An 18,313-nucleotide genomic window follows, 5' to 3' on the forward strand; every position below is an offset into this window, starting at 1 on the left:
AGCTCATTGATCATTATTCATTCTTTCTGCAAGGCCATTAAAAGTCTTCAGTCATTTTTCACTGGGTTATTTTTTTCTAAATTTAATGTGATGTACAACTCACACTACACACATACATACAGCACATGCAAACACATGTACATACCCACGCATACAAGCACCCAATGCAATCCTTTGTTAACTATAAAATTTTTAAATGTTTCCATCCAGCTTGTGAATTGTGAATTTATTAAATTTTGAAAGATTTGTTTTTGCCTGTGTGCATGAGTGTTTTGACAATATAAATATACATACACACACACACAAAATCTTTTCAGAACCTACAGAGACTTTGGTGACTTATTTTGCCATATATTGTGTGTGTGTGTATGTATATTTATATTGTGTGTGTGTGTGTTTGTGTGTGTGTGTGTGTGTGTGTGTGTGTGTGTGTGTGTATGTGTGGATGTTCAGAGGCCAGAAAAAAAGACATCAGATCCTCTGGAACTGGAGTTAAAGCAGCTGTAAACCACCACATAGATTCTGAGAAAAGAACCACAGTCCTCTGAAAAGTCAACAGTGCTCTTAACTACTGGGCCCTATGAGTTGATGTTTCCATAAGCAAAATTCTTAATAATTTGGAGATGCTCATTTTACTGATCTCCTTTTTATAAATTGGTACTTTCTGAATAGTATACTTACTTTTTTCTTTTGTGTTACATCAAAAGGTATTAAACTTTGTTCAGAGATTTCTCTCTTCTGTTTAGGTTGTGTTCCATCTCAGTCTATAGTTTTGAGGGCATACATTGCAGATTGACATCTGAGGTTGTTCTCTGTCTCCCCAGAAATGATTGTTCTGATATCATGTTGAACATGTTTCACTTTTTTTTTCTTGAACTGTCTTGAAATTTGGTCAAAAAAACCCCCAATGCCTCTATGATTTTCTGCACCCCTTAATTGATTAATTTTATCATCTAATCTGTGTTTAGTGTAACACTATTTTACTAATATAGATTTAGATTATTAAATCAGAAACACTGTGCACCCTCTTTTCTTTTTCAAGATAATTTCACTATTTTAAAAACTACCAGTTTTTCTTACATATTTCAGTATCAACTTATCAATTTTTAAATAAAATTCTGCTGGGATTTTGATTGGGACTCTATTAAATTTGTGAGGATTACAACAATATTGGGTCTACCACTCTATAAAGATAACAGAGCTCTGTATATGGTCTTAGTAATTTATTTAATCAATTTAGAAAATATTTGAGTGTACAAAACTTTATTGAATATTATTAAATTTGTCTTTAAATATTTTAATTTTAGGCTACCAGGTTATTTTTGTTTTCTTCTCTAATTGATTATCAAAGCATACAAATACAATTTATTGATTTTTATATACTGATCTTTATCTGATCTACCCAAATTAGGTAGTTGTCACATTTTTCATTTGTCTCTCTCCTCTTTTTTTTTCTTAAGACATTGCTTTCTTGTGTCAGTTTTCTGATTGTTCTCAAGGATTGTCCCTCTTTCTCCTAAGTTGGGATGTAGGCTCGTGGATTGTTTGTATCATTTCCTTGCAATCTTTTCAGAACCTACAGAGCTTTGGTGACTTATTTTGTCATAAATAATTAGCACTACTTTTGAAGAATGCATTTTTCAGATTTTATATTTCTACTTCACTAGAATGTCTCCATTGATACTTCCTGTTTATTCTTCACCATTTTCATTTTTTTAAAAAAACCTCTACTGACACATTTTCATATGAATTGTCAAGTGCTTATCTAGTCAATAAGTCATCTTTGCCCATTCTGCATTCTAGTTTTGCTTGATATTTCTTTTGGATATTGATGCTTTTACTTTTCTTCTATCCTGTATGTTGTCGTTATTCTGAGCCTAATAGATATATTTTGTAAAAATGTTGAATCTTATTGCAGCCAATGGTTAACTTGTTTACATTATATGTCTGCATCTGGCAGCCACTGTTTCTTTGTTCCGATACTGAGCCTCTCTGTTCCCTTAGACCTGCATGCACCCTTATGGTTGTTCATCTCATAGACACTCTTTCTAGGACACTGTAAGTGTAAACCCAAGTATCCACAGCTTTGCATTTGGCCACAAACTGAAGTTAACCTCATGCAGATTTCTAGAGTTCATTTTCTGCTTGGCTCTTCTCTTCTTTCTGTCACTTAGTCCTTGAAATCAACACAGTAGTCTCTACCCTCATGTCTCTCACTAGGTAAGAACAACACCTTTTCATGACTTTCTCTTCTGAAGCAAACTCCCAAAATTATCTTTGGTAATTTTTTAGAAAAAAAAAAAAAAGACATAATGACCATGGGCTTATTGTAGCAGTTCCCCAATGTAAAGAGGAAAGCAACATTATTTTAGATACCCTGGAGGGATGATTATTTCAGTATCAGTTTCTTCATCAGTCGCCAACAGTAAGGTCAGAGGTCGTCAAAGCCATCAGACTCGCAGGTCAATTCACAGATCTCTGTTTTGATTTTCATTTAAATCAAACACACTTTTCTTAACATTTTAGACAATGGTCATCACCACAATTTCCAAAATTATGGTGAATTTAGTACTGACTAGCCCTGGGCTCTGCAACAGGGGACATTTGAAAGTCCAGGCCGCTGCCATGTGAAGGGAGAACTCAGCAGATTGCAAGCCAACTGCAACAGTGAAGATAAATAGTTTTGATTGCCAAGGACAAAGATGATTGTAGAGCCAGAACCCCAAACAGATTTCTGTCCTAGGGGACAGGACTAGCTTGGGGTTCTGCAATCTTTTAACAGCAATGGCTGGCTGGGCATATGGGCTTTAGAGCCAATTTTTAATACAGAACTACAAAGCGAATTCTCATCTGGAGAGTAAAAATGAGCAAATGTCGACATTTGGCTACATTCTAATTGATACTTCCGTGGAATCAATGAAAGTGGGAATCCAGCATGGGCAGATTGCATCACTCCTTTCTGTTTTTAAGCTTTTTGTTTGAAATTGCATCAGCACACAATCATAGTGCTGAATGCCAAGACCTGCAAGGGGAAGGACACAAAGTATAGGCTAAGGGTCACTTTTCCCTATAAGGTCACTCTATTTAAAAAGATAGCCCTGTACAATTGGCCCGTGAACAGTTCCAGCCTTTTCAAAAAGGAAGCCCGGCAGATTATTTATTTTAAGGGCCAATTGTTATGTAGTGTTAGGGAATCTTCATTAACAAATGGCTATAGAAAACACAATCTGGAAATATGATCCATGTCATTGGTGATAGAAAAGAAGTTTGGAAAACCCAAAGTAAAAGACACAATAGAAATATAAGATGCCAGAGAGAAATTGATGGGTTAATTGATCTTTCAGTCATTAAGCAAGACCTCTATTGATATTTAGAAAAACACCAACCCATTTAAAAAAATATTTATCTTGGGGCCACCAATGGGAGCACACCTGATAACAATATTTGACTGGCCAGTTTCAAAGTTCTCCCTGTACTAGATATGCAATATCTAGAGTCGGGTCACTGAATTTGAAAGTCGAGGGTTTATCCCTAAATTTGAGAACTTTGGACTCAGGTCCAGGCTGCTTACCATGTTTTCATTGGGATAAAATATCATGTTAAAGGTAGTTCCCACTCCCACCAAAGATCAATAATCTAACATCTTGGTTGTTAGATTATTTTCACATTACGCAAAGATATACTTACTTTTAGAGAACCTGTATAGCAGTCCAGCTCTGGAGAATGTTCTCCCATGCCTTGTCCTAGCAGATACTTGGCACCTACAGTATTCAGATGCTTATAGCAGCTTTCTGTATGCTGCCTCTCCACTATTAGAGTCTGCCTGCTGCAGTCTTACTCCTTAATCAGCCGTCACACTATCTGCTTTTAAAACGCACCAGTAAGTTTTTAAATTAGCCAAATGTATTACTCCCTGATTTTTTTCGTTCCTGGATTAGATTTTTAGCCCTTCCTGTCTCCTCTCAGTGCTGTCTCCCAAGCTTCTTCTATATACATACATTATAAAAATGAAAGTCATTAGCAAACCAACCTATACTAACTCCTGCTTCATATCCAGCAACCATTCTGTATCTTTCTCAAACTCGTCCACTGTAGTACCACAGCCAGTCTAATAAGTGAATGATGCTTCTGCCATTGATAGTAAAACTGGACTTCTTTGGTTGTCCTAATGAGTGAAAACCAAATAAACAAATAGAATAATATGCTGTGTCTGGAAAAGTTTATTGAGATCCCAAATGACCCAGAGACAGGATAGATGAAAAGAGTTTCCACATGGAAGGGTAGGAAGGTCTAGTTTAGCTGGGAGTGGGAAGGATTTGGGAAGCAGGCCTGTTGACTAACTGCCGTTCGATAAATGCTGAAATAAAATCACAAAAGGAAGAGTAGACATTTCTATACACAAAGTTCAGGCTAAAAAGAACAGCTTTATTGTTTAAAGATGATAGAAAATAAAGACTTATGCAAATAAACTTGGAAAATAAATTAAAGGAAGACATATTCTGACCAGAAGTCATAGCCTAGTCACAGAATGATGCTTGTTTCCCTGATACCATTGAGAAAGGGTGAGTGTGAATGAAGTGGCAGTGACTGGAGACTTGGTTAGTAGAACAGGAGGCAGTGTTGTGAAGGCTTCTGAATTAATACCTAGATTCTAATACATTGAAAATTGTCCCACTCTATCTCTAATACTTCCATAAAGCCTCTCCGTGATACCCAACCATGTAAAAATGTAAGTAGATAATAAGGGAAGAGTCAAAGGTGAGATAGTGAGTGTCAGTCCCTTCAGTGTTTGTCACAGAACTGTGAACTTGGGAAATACTCAAACCAAATAACACTCACCACTGGCCCATTTCTACCCGATGAAAGTACTAGCATTGCAGCTTTTTTTTTTTTTTTTTAAGTAACAAAAGGAATTAACTTTTTTGATACCGATGTTAGAAAGAATATGGAATCAAAATTAATAAACCCATTATGATTTTTCTATTGCCAAGTTGCCTTCTTTGTTTCTTGGGAGCACACTGCAAGAAATAATCAGTACAGGATAAGATACTTTCAAAGATATCATTGACCCAAAACTGTGGCACATTGCTGCAGTCTCAGTAAACAGGAGGCTGAAGCAGGAAGTTGGTGAGTTTTTGTCATGTGGCAAAAACATCTTAATTTGTGGCTGGGGATATTTCTCAGTGGTAGAGCCTTTGCCTACATGCACAAGGCCCTAATGTTGAGTTAAATTTGATAACCTTCCTGAAAATCTTTCCCAATGATAAGATCCTATTTTATTTTGTATATAGGTAGGATCTATTCAAATTACTGAGTAATCTCAAGCACTTTCTGTGACAGGAGCTATAAACAACGAGCAGTAAGGAAGTGGGATGCCTGAGCTATTGTTACATGGCTTCTGCTCGTTAACTTGTGTGCGTCAAGTGCCTGAATTAGTTGCATGGCTGATCTAGCCATTAAGAATATGGTGGGAAACTGTGATCACTAAATAGAAGTTAATCATCATTATGATTTTGTCATTTGCTATAGTCATACCACCAAGGTACACCGTAGAACTCGCCTGTGGTTTTGGAGCCACGGTCTTTCTCGTGGTGGTTCTCATCGTGGTCTACCATGTTTACTGGCTGGAGATGGTCCTCTTTTACCGGGCTCATTTTGGAACAGATGAAACAATTCTTGGTAAGTAATGCAAGTGTGCTACAAATCACTTGTATCACCATCTTCAGAAAGCACCATCTTAACAGATGAACTATTATGATTAATAATATTATCTCTTACTTTAGCTCTTTCTAGTAAGAATAAATCTTTCCAGGGTGCACTGTTCACCTTTCTTAATAGATATGTGGCTTAATCTAGATTAGCATTGTCTATACAAAAAATGTGATGTGTAATACACATGAAATTTACAGTTTTTCCCCCAATGGCTCAAAGAGCACAAACAAAAATAAATATTTGATTCAATCTTCCCCCATTATTATTTCAGAATTAAAATTGTTTTCAGACGTTAATGAGCGGCTCTGCGGCCTTTTTGGCATTGAAAGTACTGAAAATTCAGAACGTGGCTTTGCCGTCATGGCACAGCTCCGTTCCAACAGCTGCATCCCAATGGTCAACAGACGCATGTGATCCTTGGTTACTGATAGGACAGTTCAAGTTCACAATCTTTTGTTTTGCTTTGTTTGCTCCTTTGTGTTTTGACACAGTGTCTCATTGTATAGCCCAGGCTGAACACAATCCTGAGTGCTGGGATTGCAGCCATCACATCCAGATGTAGGTTCACATGCTGTACTCAAGAAAAGGCTCATGGACCTACAGTATCATGATCATCCAAAACACTTTTAACTGCAGAAGCAAAACCGGACTTAACCTGAACCAGATCTTACACTTTCACAATACTCCCAGGTGACCCAAGTATACATTAGAGTTTAAAATTATCTTTAACTTTGGCTCTCGCCAAAAAAACAAAACAAAACAAAACAAAACAAAACAAAAACACCCAACAACAACAACAAAAAAAGCAAAACCACCACCAACAACAACTACAACAAAAATGTTCTAATGTATATTCCTGGCAGAAATTTTCTTAACAGTTATGAATGAGACATTTGAATGTATACTAATAGAAAAGGATAAATAGACCAGGCCATAACATTCTATCTAATTCAGCATGCTTTGGGTAGGAACACATAATCTATATTTTTAATGACTCATGAATTTGTTAAGCAAATTTAGGGAAGATCAATATACTGAACCTAAACATAGCTTAATTCTAGTTCTTTCTAGGTATAAATTAGTCAGTTTCAAAGTCTTTCTCAATTTTATTAGTGGGTATTTTTTCTAGAACACTTAGTAGAATTTTTTTTTGCCTGACATTACCCCTAGCACCTGTGATGCTCAACCCTGTTCAGTTAAGTCATAAGGCAGTCTTCACCTGCTATAGGGTCAACTACCCAAGACGAAAGTAGAAGATACATCAGATGCAATTTGAATTCCCATGCCCATTTGGCATGAATAGTGTCAACACTAGAAAATCACACATTATTCATAAACACAAAAATTTTAAAAAGGAGAGAAAAAAAGAAAATGTCCAACACCCAAAAGTTAGATTTAAGGAAAAAATAGCAGTTTGAGAAGTTTTTCTAATTTATATTGGCTATGTGTTCCTTTTGCTAGATGGAAAGGAGTATGATATTTATGTTTCCTATGCAAGAAATGCTGAGGAAGAGGAATTTGTGTTACTGACACTGCGTGGAGTTTTAGAGAATGAATTTGGATACAAGCTGTGCATCTTCGACAGAGACAGCCTGCCTGGGGGAAGTAGGTATTTCCGTTGAGTAGCCATGGTGCCACCCTGGACACAAGGGGGATCCTGAGCTTTGGTGCACACATGGGTTGTAGTTAAGTGATGGTATTCAGATACTGAACATACAATTCCTTCGAGTAATCAAGACTTCGACAGAGAAACATCCTCAGTGTAAGGTGCATGCTGTTCCATTTATGGCTTTTAAAAATCCCTTGCAATTTTTAAGTACTCCTTTTCAGAAAAAAAAAAAAAAAAAAGCCAGCCCTTAGGAAGTCTATCTCACTGAGAGGCAGATGTTTAAGAAGTGTCAGGCTGATGTTCACTGATATCTATCTATCTATCTATCTATCTATCTATCTATCTATGTAGATAGATAGATATCAGTGAACATCAGTGATATATATCTGATATATATATCAGATATATATCGATAGATAGATAGATAGATAGATAGATAGATAGATAGATAGATATACATATACATATTCTTTTACAAACAGAAAGTATAGAAAATGATACTTTGCAAAGACTGAGGCTTCCTCAATGCGAATGAAACTGAGTTGCAGGACAGGAAGCACAGAGCATTTCCCTGTTAATACAATAAGTCCTGTGCTCTTTCTCAGTGTTTGCTCCATCTGTGCCAACAATCCAGTGCCACTCAAATCTACCTCTCTTGTTTGCATCTCCTTTTCTATTAGTGTGTATGTTTGAGTTTTAGCTTAAAACGTGCAAGGCCACTGCATTCTAGCAAGTTTTACCAGGCAAACCTTTAACTACTGAATATTTCTACAAAACCAATTCCCTCTCCTTTTAAGTCCAGACAATATCAAATAAAGTCATGGTTCATTTGGGAGATTTGTAGCAAGCACATCGGCAACCATGTTCGATCACTGATAAGCCTCTCCCGTTCAGAATGAGGGCATTGCCTCCCTTCTGGAGCATGGCATGCTCTTTATTGTTTTTGATTTTTATCCTTCCCCCTTTGATAATATGTTCACATTAACTGTTTTATATGGTTTGGTGGTTTTTTGGTTTTTAATGTGTGGATAGTTGATACCTGGGATAGATATAGTTTTCTTTTCATTTTGAATTAGTGTATCAGTCATCTTATTTGCCAAACCACCACTCAAAGACAGTGCTTGTGTTCTACAGATGATTCTCCTTGGGTGTTTTTGTATCATGAAATGATCGCTTGCATGGTTAAAGGCAAAATTCCACTCATATTACTTCTTACATTGCTCAACTTTTTCATGCTCCTGTTTATCCCTCCACACAATTTATCATAATATCTCATCTACTATGTGAAAATGGATGCCAAGCTCGTCAGTGTACATATGAGCAAGACCTTCCACAGGGCGCTGACACTCCTTTGAAGAATGCATAATTATTCTTGCATCTTGAAGGGCCTGTTCCCTTTAGGTCTTTTCTGCTTCTCTTCCTGGGGCCACTTTGTCTTTGGAATTCTTTCTATGCTTATACATGTATACATGGTCAGCCATCAGTGGAAATGCTTAGAGTAAACACATAACCCATCCCTGGATTCTCCCAAGAGCTGCACATGTTAGATTTTAATTGGCAGGTTGTTCCCCATTACTTCTGCGCCTGTGAAGATTAAGAATGAAATGGCTGCTGGAAGCAGGTGGAATGTGGTTTACACCACACCACTGCACTGCCTGGGGCTAGTGAGTGTCTCTCCTCTGGGTGAAGGATTATGTGGGTCTCCCTCTGCATCTGTAAGGAGATAGATTTGTCCCAAGAATTTAGTGACAGGAATTAATCAGAGCCCTTGAATAAAATTAGGCTGTATTTCCATTTTCCTCACTATTTTTTTTTCAACTTGGAGAAAGCAATTGAAAGTTAGTGAATGCAAAACACATCAGCAAGCAGTAGCTGACGAATGGCTGCCCAGTGATAACTGGAGGTTAAAGAGAAATATGCATGTTGTACTTTCATCTCCACAGCAGAGAAAACTAAAGAGCTGATGTGGGATACACTGCTGGCCAAGATGCCATTTGCTTGAGTTACTAATCTAGCAACAGTGACATCAGTTGGCATCAGGAAAGTACACATCAGCAGAGAGTGGGGGGGGAGGGAGGGGCAGAGGGCGAGGGAGCGAGGGCGAGGGAGAGAGAGGGGACAGGGGGTAGAGAGAGAGGAGAGGGAGAGGGAGAGGAGAAGGAGAGAAAGAGGGAGAGAGAGGGAGGGAGGGAGAGAGAGGGAAAGAGAGGGGGTAGAGAAAGGAGAGGAAGAGGAGAGGGAGAGGGAGAGGAGAGGTAGAGGAGAGGGAGAGGGAGAAGAGAGGGAGAGAGGGAGAGGAGATGGAGAGAGGGAAAGGGAGAGAGGGAGGAGAGGGAGAGGAGAGGAAAAGGAGAGGGAGAGGGAGAGGAGAGGGAGAGAGAGAAAGGGAGAGAGGGAGAGAGGGAAAGGGAGAGAGGAAGAGAGGGAGGAGAGGGAGAGATGGAGAGAGGGAGGAGAGGGAGAGTGAGAAGAGGGAGAGAGGGAGAGGGAAGAGAGAGAGAAAGAGAGAGAGAGAGAGAGAGAGAGAGAGAGAGAGAGAGAGAGAGAGAGAGAGCCTGCCTCAAATTCAACATTCCCTGGTGTTATCCTTGGTTAGCTGCAGCTGCAACTTGGGGGCTTTGACTCTGCAGTACATATTTTTTGAATACTTTTCATACAAGTTAGTTTATTCTTTCAGGAGGCTATTTGGGCTGCAACACTATTTGAAGAAACTGATGTCACCACAATAGTATCTATTCCATGTGGTTCAAATAGTGCTTTTGACGCCTGGGTAACAACAGCCCACCATATCCCACCATACTTTGGTTTTAATTTATTTGGAAATGTTTGAGGAGTGGGGCATTTATGTATGACTCCATTTTCCCTCAGCAGAGTGATATTCTGGGGACAGTGTGATTATGTTTAAGAGGAAGTCACTAAGAGTGTCACTGACAAAGCTGTTTCATCCTGGATTCATTCCCAGGCTATAGTTCCAGAGCTCCCTGCCTTCCATCCTTCAGCTCTTGTGTGTCAGGGAGTTCTTGGCCAACACTAATCCCCATGGTGTTTTCTTTCCCAGTTGTCACAGATGAGACCCTGAGCTTCATTCAGAAAAGCAGACGACTCCTGGTTGTCCTAAGCCCCAACTACGTGCTCCAGGGAACACAAGCCCTCCTGGAGCTCAAGGCTGGCCTAGAAAATATGGCCTCCCGGGGCAACATCAACGTCATTTTAGTGCAGTACAAAGCTGTGAAGGACATGAAGGTGAAGGAGCTGAAGAGGGCTAAGACGGTGCTCACGGTCATTAAATGGAAAGGGGAGAAATCCAAGTATCCTCAGGGCAGGTTCTGGAAGCAGCTGCAGGTGGCCATGCCAGTGAAGAAGAGTCCCAGGTGGTCTAGCACTGACAAGCAGGGTCTCTCTTACTCATCTCTGAAAAACGTATGAAAGGGAAAGTGAGGGGGTGAAAAGAACAAAGGGGCTCATGGGAGGAAGGGCCCCCTCTTCCCTCCTAGGCTGTGGCTTCATAGACAGAAAAAGTGTCCTGTCTAAGCCCCCTCGAAGAACATTCTGGAGACGGTTCGGCTGATAGCTCTGCTTCTCAGCAATGCTAAGGGTTACTGTGATGGACTCCCCCGTCCGTTGCCAGTTCTAAAAGCTATTATGATCTTTGCAAGTAAAGATGTGTCTGATGCTTCCTCCATCTCTGTTTTTCCTTCTTTTCTAATCTCCTTGTAAAAAATCTCACCGTTATGGAGCCGCTTTGCCCAGTGACTCGAAACTCCATTTAAAGATGTTACCTGCTGACAGGAGTACTGCCTGTTTCTCAGTAGGACCGTTTTTTAATTTTCTTTTATTTTCTGTCATCCATTAAGCATGTTATCAGGGACTAAATCTGAGCTAAGGCTAATTCACTCCTTTGCTTCAATGTCTGTTGAATCCACCACCTCAGCAAGACTAACAGTCAAACTACAGCTGTTCCTCATGACTGATTTCGTGGCATACTGCCTTCCTGCTACTAAACCCCATTTGCTCTCATCTCAGGTAATGGATATCATATTTATAAACTTGAAAAAGCCATGGCTTTTGTTTTATCATGGTAATTTCTCAACTGTCTACAGATAGACAGGTCTATGCTTGTCCCTTCATCTCCCTACATATTGGATCTATCATTCATATCTCATAGGCAGCGCCACACTTGACACAGTCTGAGGGGAAGCTTTTAATGGTGCTAATGGAGAGTGAGAAAATCCAAAAATGCTCTCGGGGCATTTTTTCACATGAGAAGAAAGAACGGAAGAGAATGCTTGTGATTTGATCGTTAATTACGACCTTACTGATGGGAAAAACCAGGAAAGTGGTTAATCCTCGCTCATTCACACACCTCTTCATTATGAAGAGGAGGTGAGAGGTACTGAGTTTCCTTTTGGCATTACTATTCCAAAAAAATGACTATTCACAATAATTAATTGTCCAGTACCTGTAGTACCTTGCTCCAAATGAATCACTCTGCAAGTCACTGATAATAAAGTGATTTTATTAGTTTCAAGCAGAATTTCACTATTCCTCAGACTTGTAAAAGTGAAAGCCAAGTGCAACATTTACATTTAGAGAGGCCAATTTCTATTTCATATCTAACATATGTATATGTTAGATATGAAATATACATATGTATATACATATGTATATTTCATATACATATGTTAGATATGTATATACATATATACATATATATGATCTCTGTACACATGAATTTTATGTGTCTATGTATATAGAAGTATCCACAAATGACATGTATGTGTGTGTATCCACCTGCCTATAAATTATCTATGTGTATTATTTGGGGCTATACATAATCACACACATACAGCTTTCAATATCCATTGGCAAAATATGAAAAGCTAGTAGAACTAGCTAGTCCAGTCTTTAAATTATGCTAATAGTGTCATGGTTTGGGGTTGATATTTTCATTTCCTTCCTGTTCCATTTTTGAATTCCTGGCTCTTTGTGTATAGTTGTCATAGTTCTTGCCTCCCCTAAATTAATGTGAACAACTTAATGCTTCAACAGTTGATCTGGGTTGCAGGGGAATCTCTTGTCTGTTCACCCCCCATTGCCACTGTTCAGCAGTGGTCATCTTATGTTGCCTGAGTTTCTCCTTTATTTTCTGAAGACCCATTTAGAATCAAAGTTATATTAAGCCATATGGACTGATGCAAAAACAGATCTGGTTATAAATAAGACTGAGTGACCTATGAAGCATCATTCGTAATTTAAGGAAGACCCTATCCAAGTGGTGTTAATAGTGTTAATAAGCAATTGTAAAATTATCTATTACTTTTAGCTGTTCATCAGTACTGAAGTCCACAGTAAGCCATTGCTTTATGTTAGAATTATTGATTACTTTAAATTGAAAAGAATTGCCCTCTGAATCCTTGACTTAAAACTATGATATAGTGTCATTCTTGCATCTAACCTTTTAGAAATGCTAATGCTTTTTGGGTATTTCACATAATTCTCATATCCACTAATAACCCTTTAATCACAGTACCAGATGAATTTTCACATAAGCTTTGAGTGTTACTTCTGCATAGGCTATGGGAAAGTAAGGGCCAGGCTTGTCACCACAGGCTGTTCTCTCTGTTTTGTGTAGTTTTTGCATGCTTGGACTCTGTATTCATCCCAACCACTAATATGTCATGTCCATGTATAGTCCCCTCTTATTTGGAGCCCACTCTAGTGCTATAGCATAAAGCATATCAAATCTAAAGAACATATCTCATCCTAAGTGAACTTAATTGCAAGACCCTAGTCTGTGTTTCAGATGATGCTCCAAATAAAACAGCAAGGGGGGGGGAGGGAGGCACACACTTGTACTTTAGTGGATAAGAAAATATATCGTATCTCTTATTTAAAAAAAAATCATCCATGGTTTTAAGTTTATGATAATGAGAACTTCTGAACCCAGGTTAACAAAGAATCATGCTACATAGAGTGTATACTTATACAGCCACATGTGATTTATTTAATTCTCTTTTGTACCTTAGATGACTCCCAGAAAGTTTAATTTTAAAAGTACTGTTTTGTATTGAGAAACAAAAGGAACACTCCATTTGTTAACTGCCTGTTTGTTTCCGTTGGCTTTAGTACTTTAAGACCATTTTTAATTTTATTCATAAACATTTGTATTTTCCATTTTCATTTGATGTGTATATTTACATATTTTTTACAATAAACCATTTATTTTCACCTTTGAATTTTATTTTGTGCATGTGTTTTGTGTCCTTATCTTCATGTTTGGGCTTGAGAAGTAAGCGTAAAAAGAGTGATTATATTTATAAAAAGAAACTAAAGACATTATAATTGTTAAATATTTATTGAGAAAAGGTTACAAAAAATGTAAACTTTATATCAAGAGCATTTCCTTTGCATGGATGTGAAAGAACTGCTTAAATAACATGGATTGTTCAGTGATCTAGGATGGGGTATATATGTATGAATCGGCAGATCCAGAAGCCACAGTTAGTGCTGCTTTAAAACAAAAGCACACTTATGTCTCTGGTTGTAGTTTCCAATTCTGCTAATGTACAGACAACTCTCTCCAATCACAAAAGGATGGAGCCAGGATGCATGGACCAAACTCATGAGCAAACAGGTTTCACTCAGTTAATAAACAACTGTCAGGCAGGGTTGAATGATAACAGAGTTCTCTATTGTCCACAGATAGATCCCCCATTACAGGAAATACACATGGTATTCCATTTTGTGTCTGGATGTTTTCCATTGGATGAATGGTAACCAGTATTAAGTTTCTTCACCCTTCTGTGGTGACCATATAGAAGACTCAATCATGGCATTGCATGAGTGTCATCAACCTGTCTATCACTTGCTTAATTAAATGTCTTCAGACACCTTCTCCATCTAGTTGTGTCCAACACTAACTAGATATTTGAAGCATGGTATGAAAGACGTACTCAGCACCTAATCTTTTTTATTCAAGTGTTTCTTTTTAACGATTTTAAAAATTACATTGTTATGTGTCTATTTTTCTACCCCCATGTATGGGTGTGTGGGGTAAGTGTGAGAGGAGGGTGGAGGCAACTTGCAGGAGTCAGTTCTCACATCCTGTGCTGGGATCAAACACAGATTGACAGGCACTTTTACCTCCTGAGACAACCTTACAATCACATTGTCATCTTTCAAATGAAAATCTACTTTCTTGAAAGATACATTTAAAAAAAATAATTAAAAAAAATCTAGAAGCCCAAGACAATGTTTAAGATATGTGTTTTACTTTCATTCATGGTTATCCCATTGAAAAGAACAGACATTTTCCTAACATAATTATTTTGATACGGCTACTACACATTCATGAGATTTGATTGCATAAGTTTCCTATGTTGAATATCTAGCCATATGATCCTAAGATTTCCCTTGATCCAGGTAAAATAGCAGAATCATCCCACACATGCTCTCTAATGTATTAAAGTCAATTTCATAAAATCTAAGTGTAGGGAGATAGGACAAGGCAGTTATCAAAGTACAAATGTGCACATGTGCACATCTGCATACACACATGTGACTCTTGAGAACTGAAAATATATATTTATCTTTCAACAAAAAAACCATCCAATTTTTAGTTAAACAAGTTAAATTCACTCATTACTGAGTGAATCAGGGAGAAGGATCCTGATTTTTTCATTCCTTTATACTTCATGAATACCAAGATCACTGCATACTCTCAGGAGCTCCATAGGCTGAAGAAAGGTAAATGCAGCCTCAATAATGGCTGGCACACTGGTTGGCATATGTTTTTAAATTTTGGGCACTAATAGTCACATGGGTGGACTTTCTTTCCCTTATCCATATTTTCTAAGCCCCTGCATCTCACAGTTAATAACTGCATTAATTTGAAGACCCCCCCCCCCCTTGGAGGGCTGTCCACATCCTACCAACAAACATAGAATGGTACGCTCTGTCAGAAGTCTTAATTAATGGATTGATTCTTAACCACAGTGGTGGTATTCGCTCTTTAATTGACCATTAGGCTACTTCTTTACATACAGACATACAGACAGACAGTCACACACACACACACACAGAGAGAGAGAGAGAGAGAGAGAGAGAGAGAGAGAGAGAGAGAGAGAGAGAGAAGACAAAAGAAAATTAAAGCAACAAAGAAGTGAGGGTGTGAAGGAAAGAGCAAGGAAGGAAGAAAATTTTGGTTGATAAATGACCACTACTGTGTTCAACATGTTAATTAAATACCTAGGATCTGCTGTAACTCAGGATGTGGGGAGGCAGTAATTCTCTTAATACTCTGCCAATCAAAGGTTCTGAAGAAGTAACCATGTTTATTGTTATTCAAAATATTATTCTAGAAGAAATATATACAGATTGAATTACTCTTCACAGGCATATAAGGGATGGGAGTTTTTAAATTAAGTATTGTATAGAATAATAGGAAATAGCTGAAGTCTCTTAACCCAGAGGTGAGAAGAAAATTCAGTAACATCACAATAGTGCTTAGATCCTGGGGACATTTGAAGACCACCAGATAAAACTATGGAAATAAAAAAAAATCCAAAACATGAAATTATTTACAAGCAGAGAAAGAGAAAGCCAGCTAGTTTTTTGAAATAGTTTCTTTAATTTGAATTTATGATAGGGAAAGATATTTTCATGAAGAACAGACCTGCAATGGAAGCGGGTATTCTGTAGAGAGACATTAAATTCAAGATATCCCTCTTTCCTACTTTCTTTTCATCTGATAATTGTCCATTTGTTTTTCTCTTCTTCACCCCCATTATTTATTTATTCAGTTTACATCCCAATTGCAGCCCCTCCTCTCTTCCCAGTCCTCCCCCACACTCTCTTCACCTCTGAGAAGGGGGAGGTACCTTATGGGCTCCAACCCACCCTGGCATCTCAAGTCACTGCAGGACTAGGCACATCCATCTCCATCGTCTCCCACTGAGGTTAAACAAAGAATTCCAGTTAGATAAACAAGATCCTCAGGCAGGCAACAGATTCAGGGAGAGCCCCTGTTCCATTGTTGGGGGACTAGCATGAAGACCAAGCTGCATACCTGCTACGTATGTGCAGGGGGCCTAGGTCCAGCCCTTGTATGTTCTTTTGTTGGTTGTTAAGTCTCTTCCAGCCCTCAAGTGCCCAGGTTAGTAGATTCTTAAGTAGTTGGTCTTTTTTGTGGAATCCCTATCTCCTCTGTGTTCCTCAGTTCCTTCCCCAACTTTTCCACAGGCTTTCTAGCTCTGTCTAATGTTTACCTGTAACTCTTCATCTATTTCAATCAGCTTCTGCGTGAACCTCTCAGAGAACAGTTATGTTAGGCTCTTGTCTGCAAGCATAATGGTATCATTAGTAGTGTGAGGAGTTGATTCTTGCCCATGGAATGGGGCTCAAGTTGGATCAGTCATTGGTTGGCCATACCCTGAGTCTCTGCTCAGTTTGTCCCTGCACTTCTTGTAAGCAGGATACATACTGGGTCAAAGGTTCTGTGGGTGGATTGGTGTCCTTGTCTTTATACTACAAGTCCTGCCTGGCTACACGAGGTGTCCACTTCAGGCTCCAAATCTCCCACTGCTAGGAGTCTCAGCGGCAGTCACCCTCATAGACTTTCTGGATCCTCCCCCATCCCAGGTCTCTGGCACACCCTAGAGATGTTCCCTCCATGCCAAGTTCCATGCACTCCCTACATTCCAGTCCTATCTCCCCAACTCTCCCTATCTCTGATCCCCCCTTCTCTTAGCCACTTCCCTCCCTCTACCTTCGATGACTGTTTTATTTTCCCATCTGAGTGAGATTCAAGCATGCCCCCTGTGAACCCCTTCTTTCTACAAGAAACAAAATCTTCCTAATTGTCAGTAAGAGTGGCATGGATGAGATTACTTGATTTTTCAACTGGTTAGATTTTTTGGTAATGATACCTTATTTTTGTCAAAATTTTTCATGCCCGTCTTTTGTGGACAGGACAATGGCCAACTGGGTTTGGTGACATCATTACCAGATGCTATGCTGTCTTTCCATTTCCCTGTAGATACGGTGGAAGCAGTGTTTGATTTCATTCAGCGGAGCAGAAGGATGATTGTTGTCTTGAGCCCGGACTATGTGACAGAAAAAAGCATCAGCATGCTGGAGTTTAAGCTGGGTGTCATGTGCCAGAACTCCATTGCCACTAAGCTCATTGTGGTGGAGTACCGTCCACTTGAGCAACCCCACCCAGGCATCATGCAGCTGAAGGAGTCTGTGTCTTTTGTAAGCTGGAAAGGAGAAAAATCCAAACATTCTGGCTCCAAGTTCTGGAAGGCCTTGCGCTTGGCTCTTCCCCTGAGAAGTCTGAGTGCCAGCTCCGGCTGGAATGAGAGCTGTTCTTCTCAGTCTGACATCAGTCTGGATCATGTTCAGAGGAGAAGTCGTTTGAAAGAGCCTCCAGAACTCCGAAGCTCAGAGAGGGTGTCTGGAGCAGCGCCAGCCCCAGGCACCATGTCCAAGCACCGAGGGAAGCCCTCAGCAGCCTGTCGCTGCTGTGTCACCTACTGTGAAGGAGAAAGTCACCTCAGGAGCAAGAGCCGGGCAGAGATGCACACCCATCCCCAGTGGGAAACACACCTCTGTAAGCCTGCTCTCCAAGAGTCTGAAAGTCAGTGGATACAAAATGGCACCAGACCTGAGCCCACTCCTCAGATCTCAGCACTTACAGTCCACCATTTTACAGATTTATCCAATAACAATGACTTTTATATCTTATAATCACTTTATGTGGAGGGTGGTGGCTGCTATTTCTACCAACTCTGTTTGGGTCACAAACTTTTGGGAATAATTGACATTTTTAACCATTTAATAGACTATCAGATTTGTGTCCCTTTTATTGATTTTTTTTTAAAAACTATTTATTTCTAGGAAACAAAAGACCTGAAGCACCTGTATCCAGTTATTGCCTCTAACGGCCTTGGAAGAGCACACTCTTCTCGGGCCCTAGAAGGTCAGTATGCA

General features: G+C 39.1%; 1 protein-coding gene across 2 annotated transcripts in view; it reads left to right on the top strand.

The window, feature by feature from the left end:
• The window catches only part of Il1rap (interleukin 1 receptor accessory protein), a 135,439-nt gene extending 117,354 nt beyond the window's left edge, over positions 1-18,085 (top strand). Inside the window, exons 9-11 of one of the 2 annotated variants that reach the window (XM_034515557.3) lie at positions 5,530-5,679; positions 7,174-7,317; positions 17,358-18,085. In XM_034515557.3, coding sequence (XP_034371448.1) covers positions 5,530-5,679; positions 7,174-7,317; positions 17,358-18,070 — 1,007 coding nt within the window. In that variant the 3' untranslated portion in view covers positions 18,071-18,085. Of the gene's footprint in view, positions 1-5,529; positions 5,680-7,173; positions 7,318-10,379; positions 13,558-17,357 lie in introns of those variants that run through there. The other variant, XM_034515559.3, reaches the window with a different exon arrangement.
• The last annotated feature ends 228 nt before the right edge of the window (positions 18,086-18,313 follow it).

Source organism: Arvicanthis niloticus, chromosome 12, assembly GCF_011762505.2.
Source record: "Arvicanthis niloticus isolate mArvNil1 chromosome 12, mArvNil1.pat.X, whole genome shotgun sequence".
Lineage (NCBI taxonomy): Eukaryota > Metazoa > Chordata > Mammalia > Rodentia > Muridae > Arvicanthis > Arvicanthis niloticus.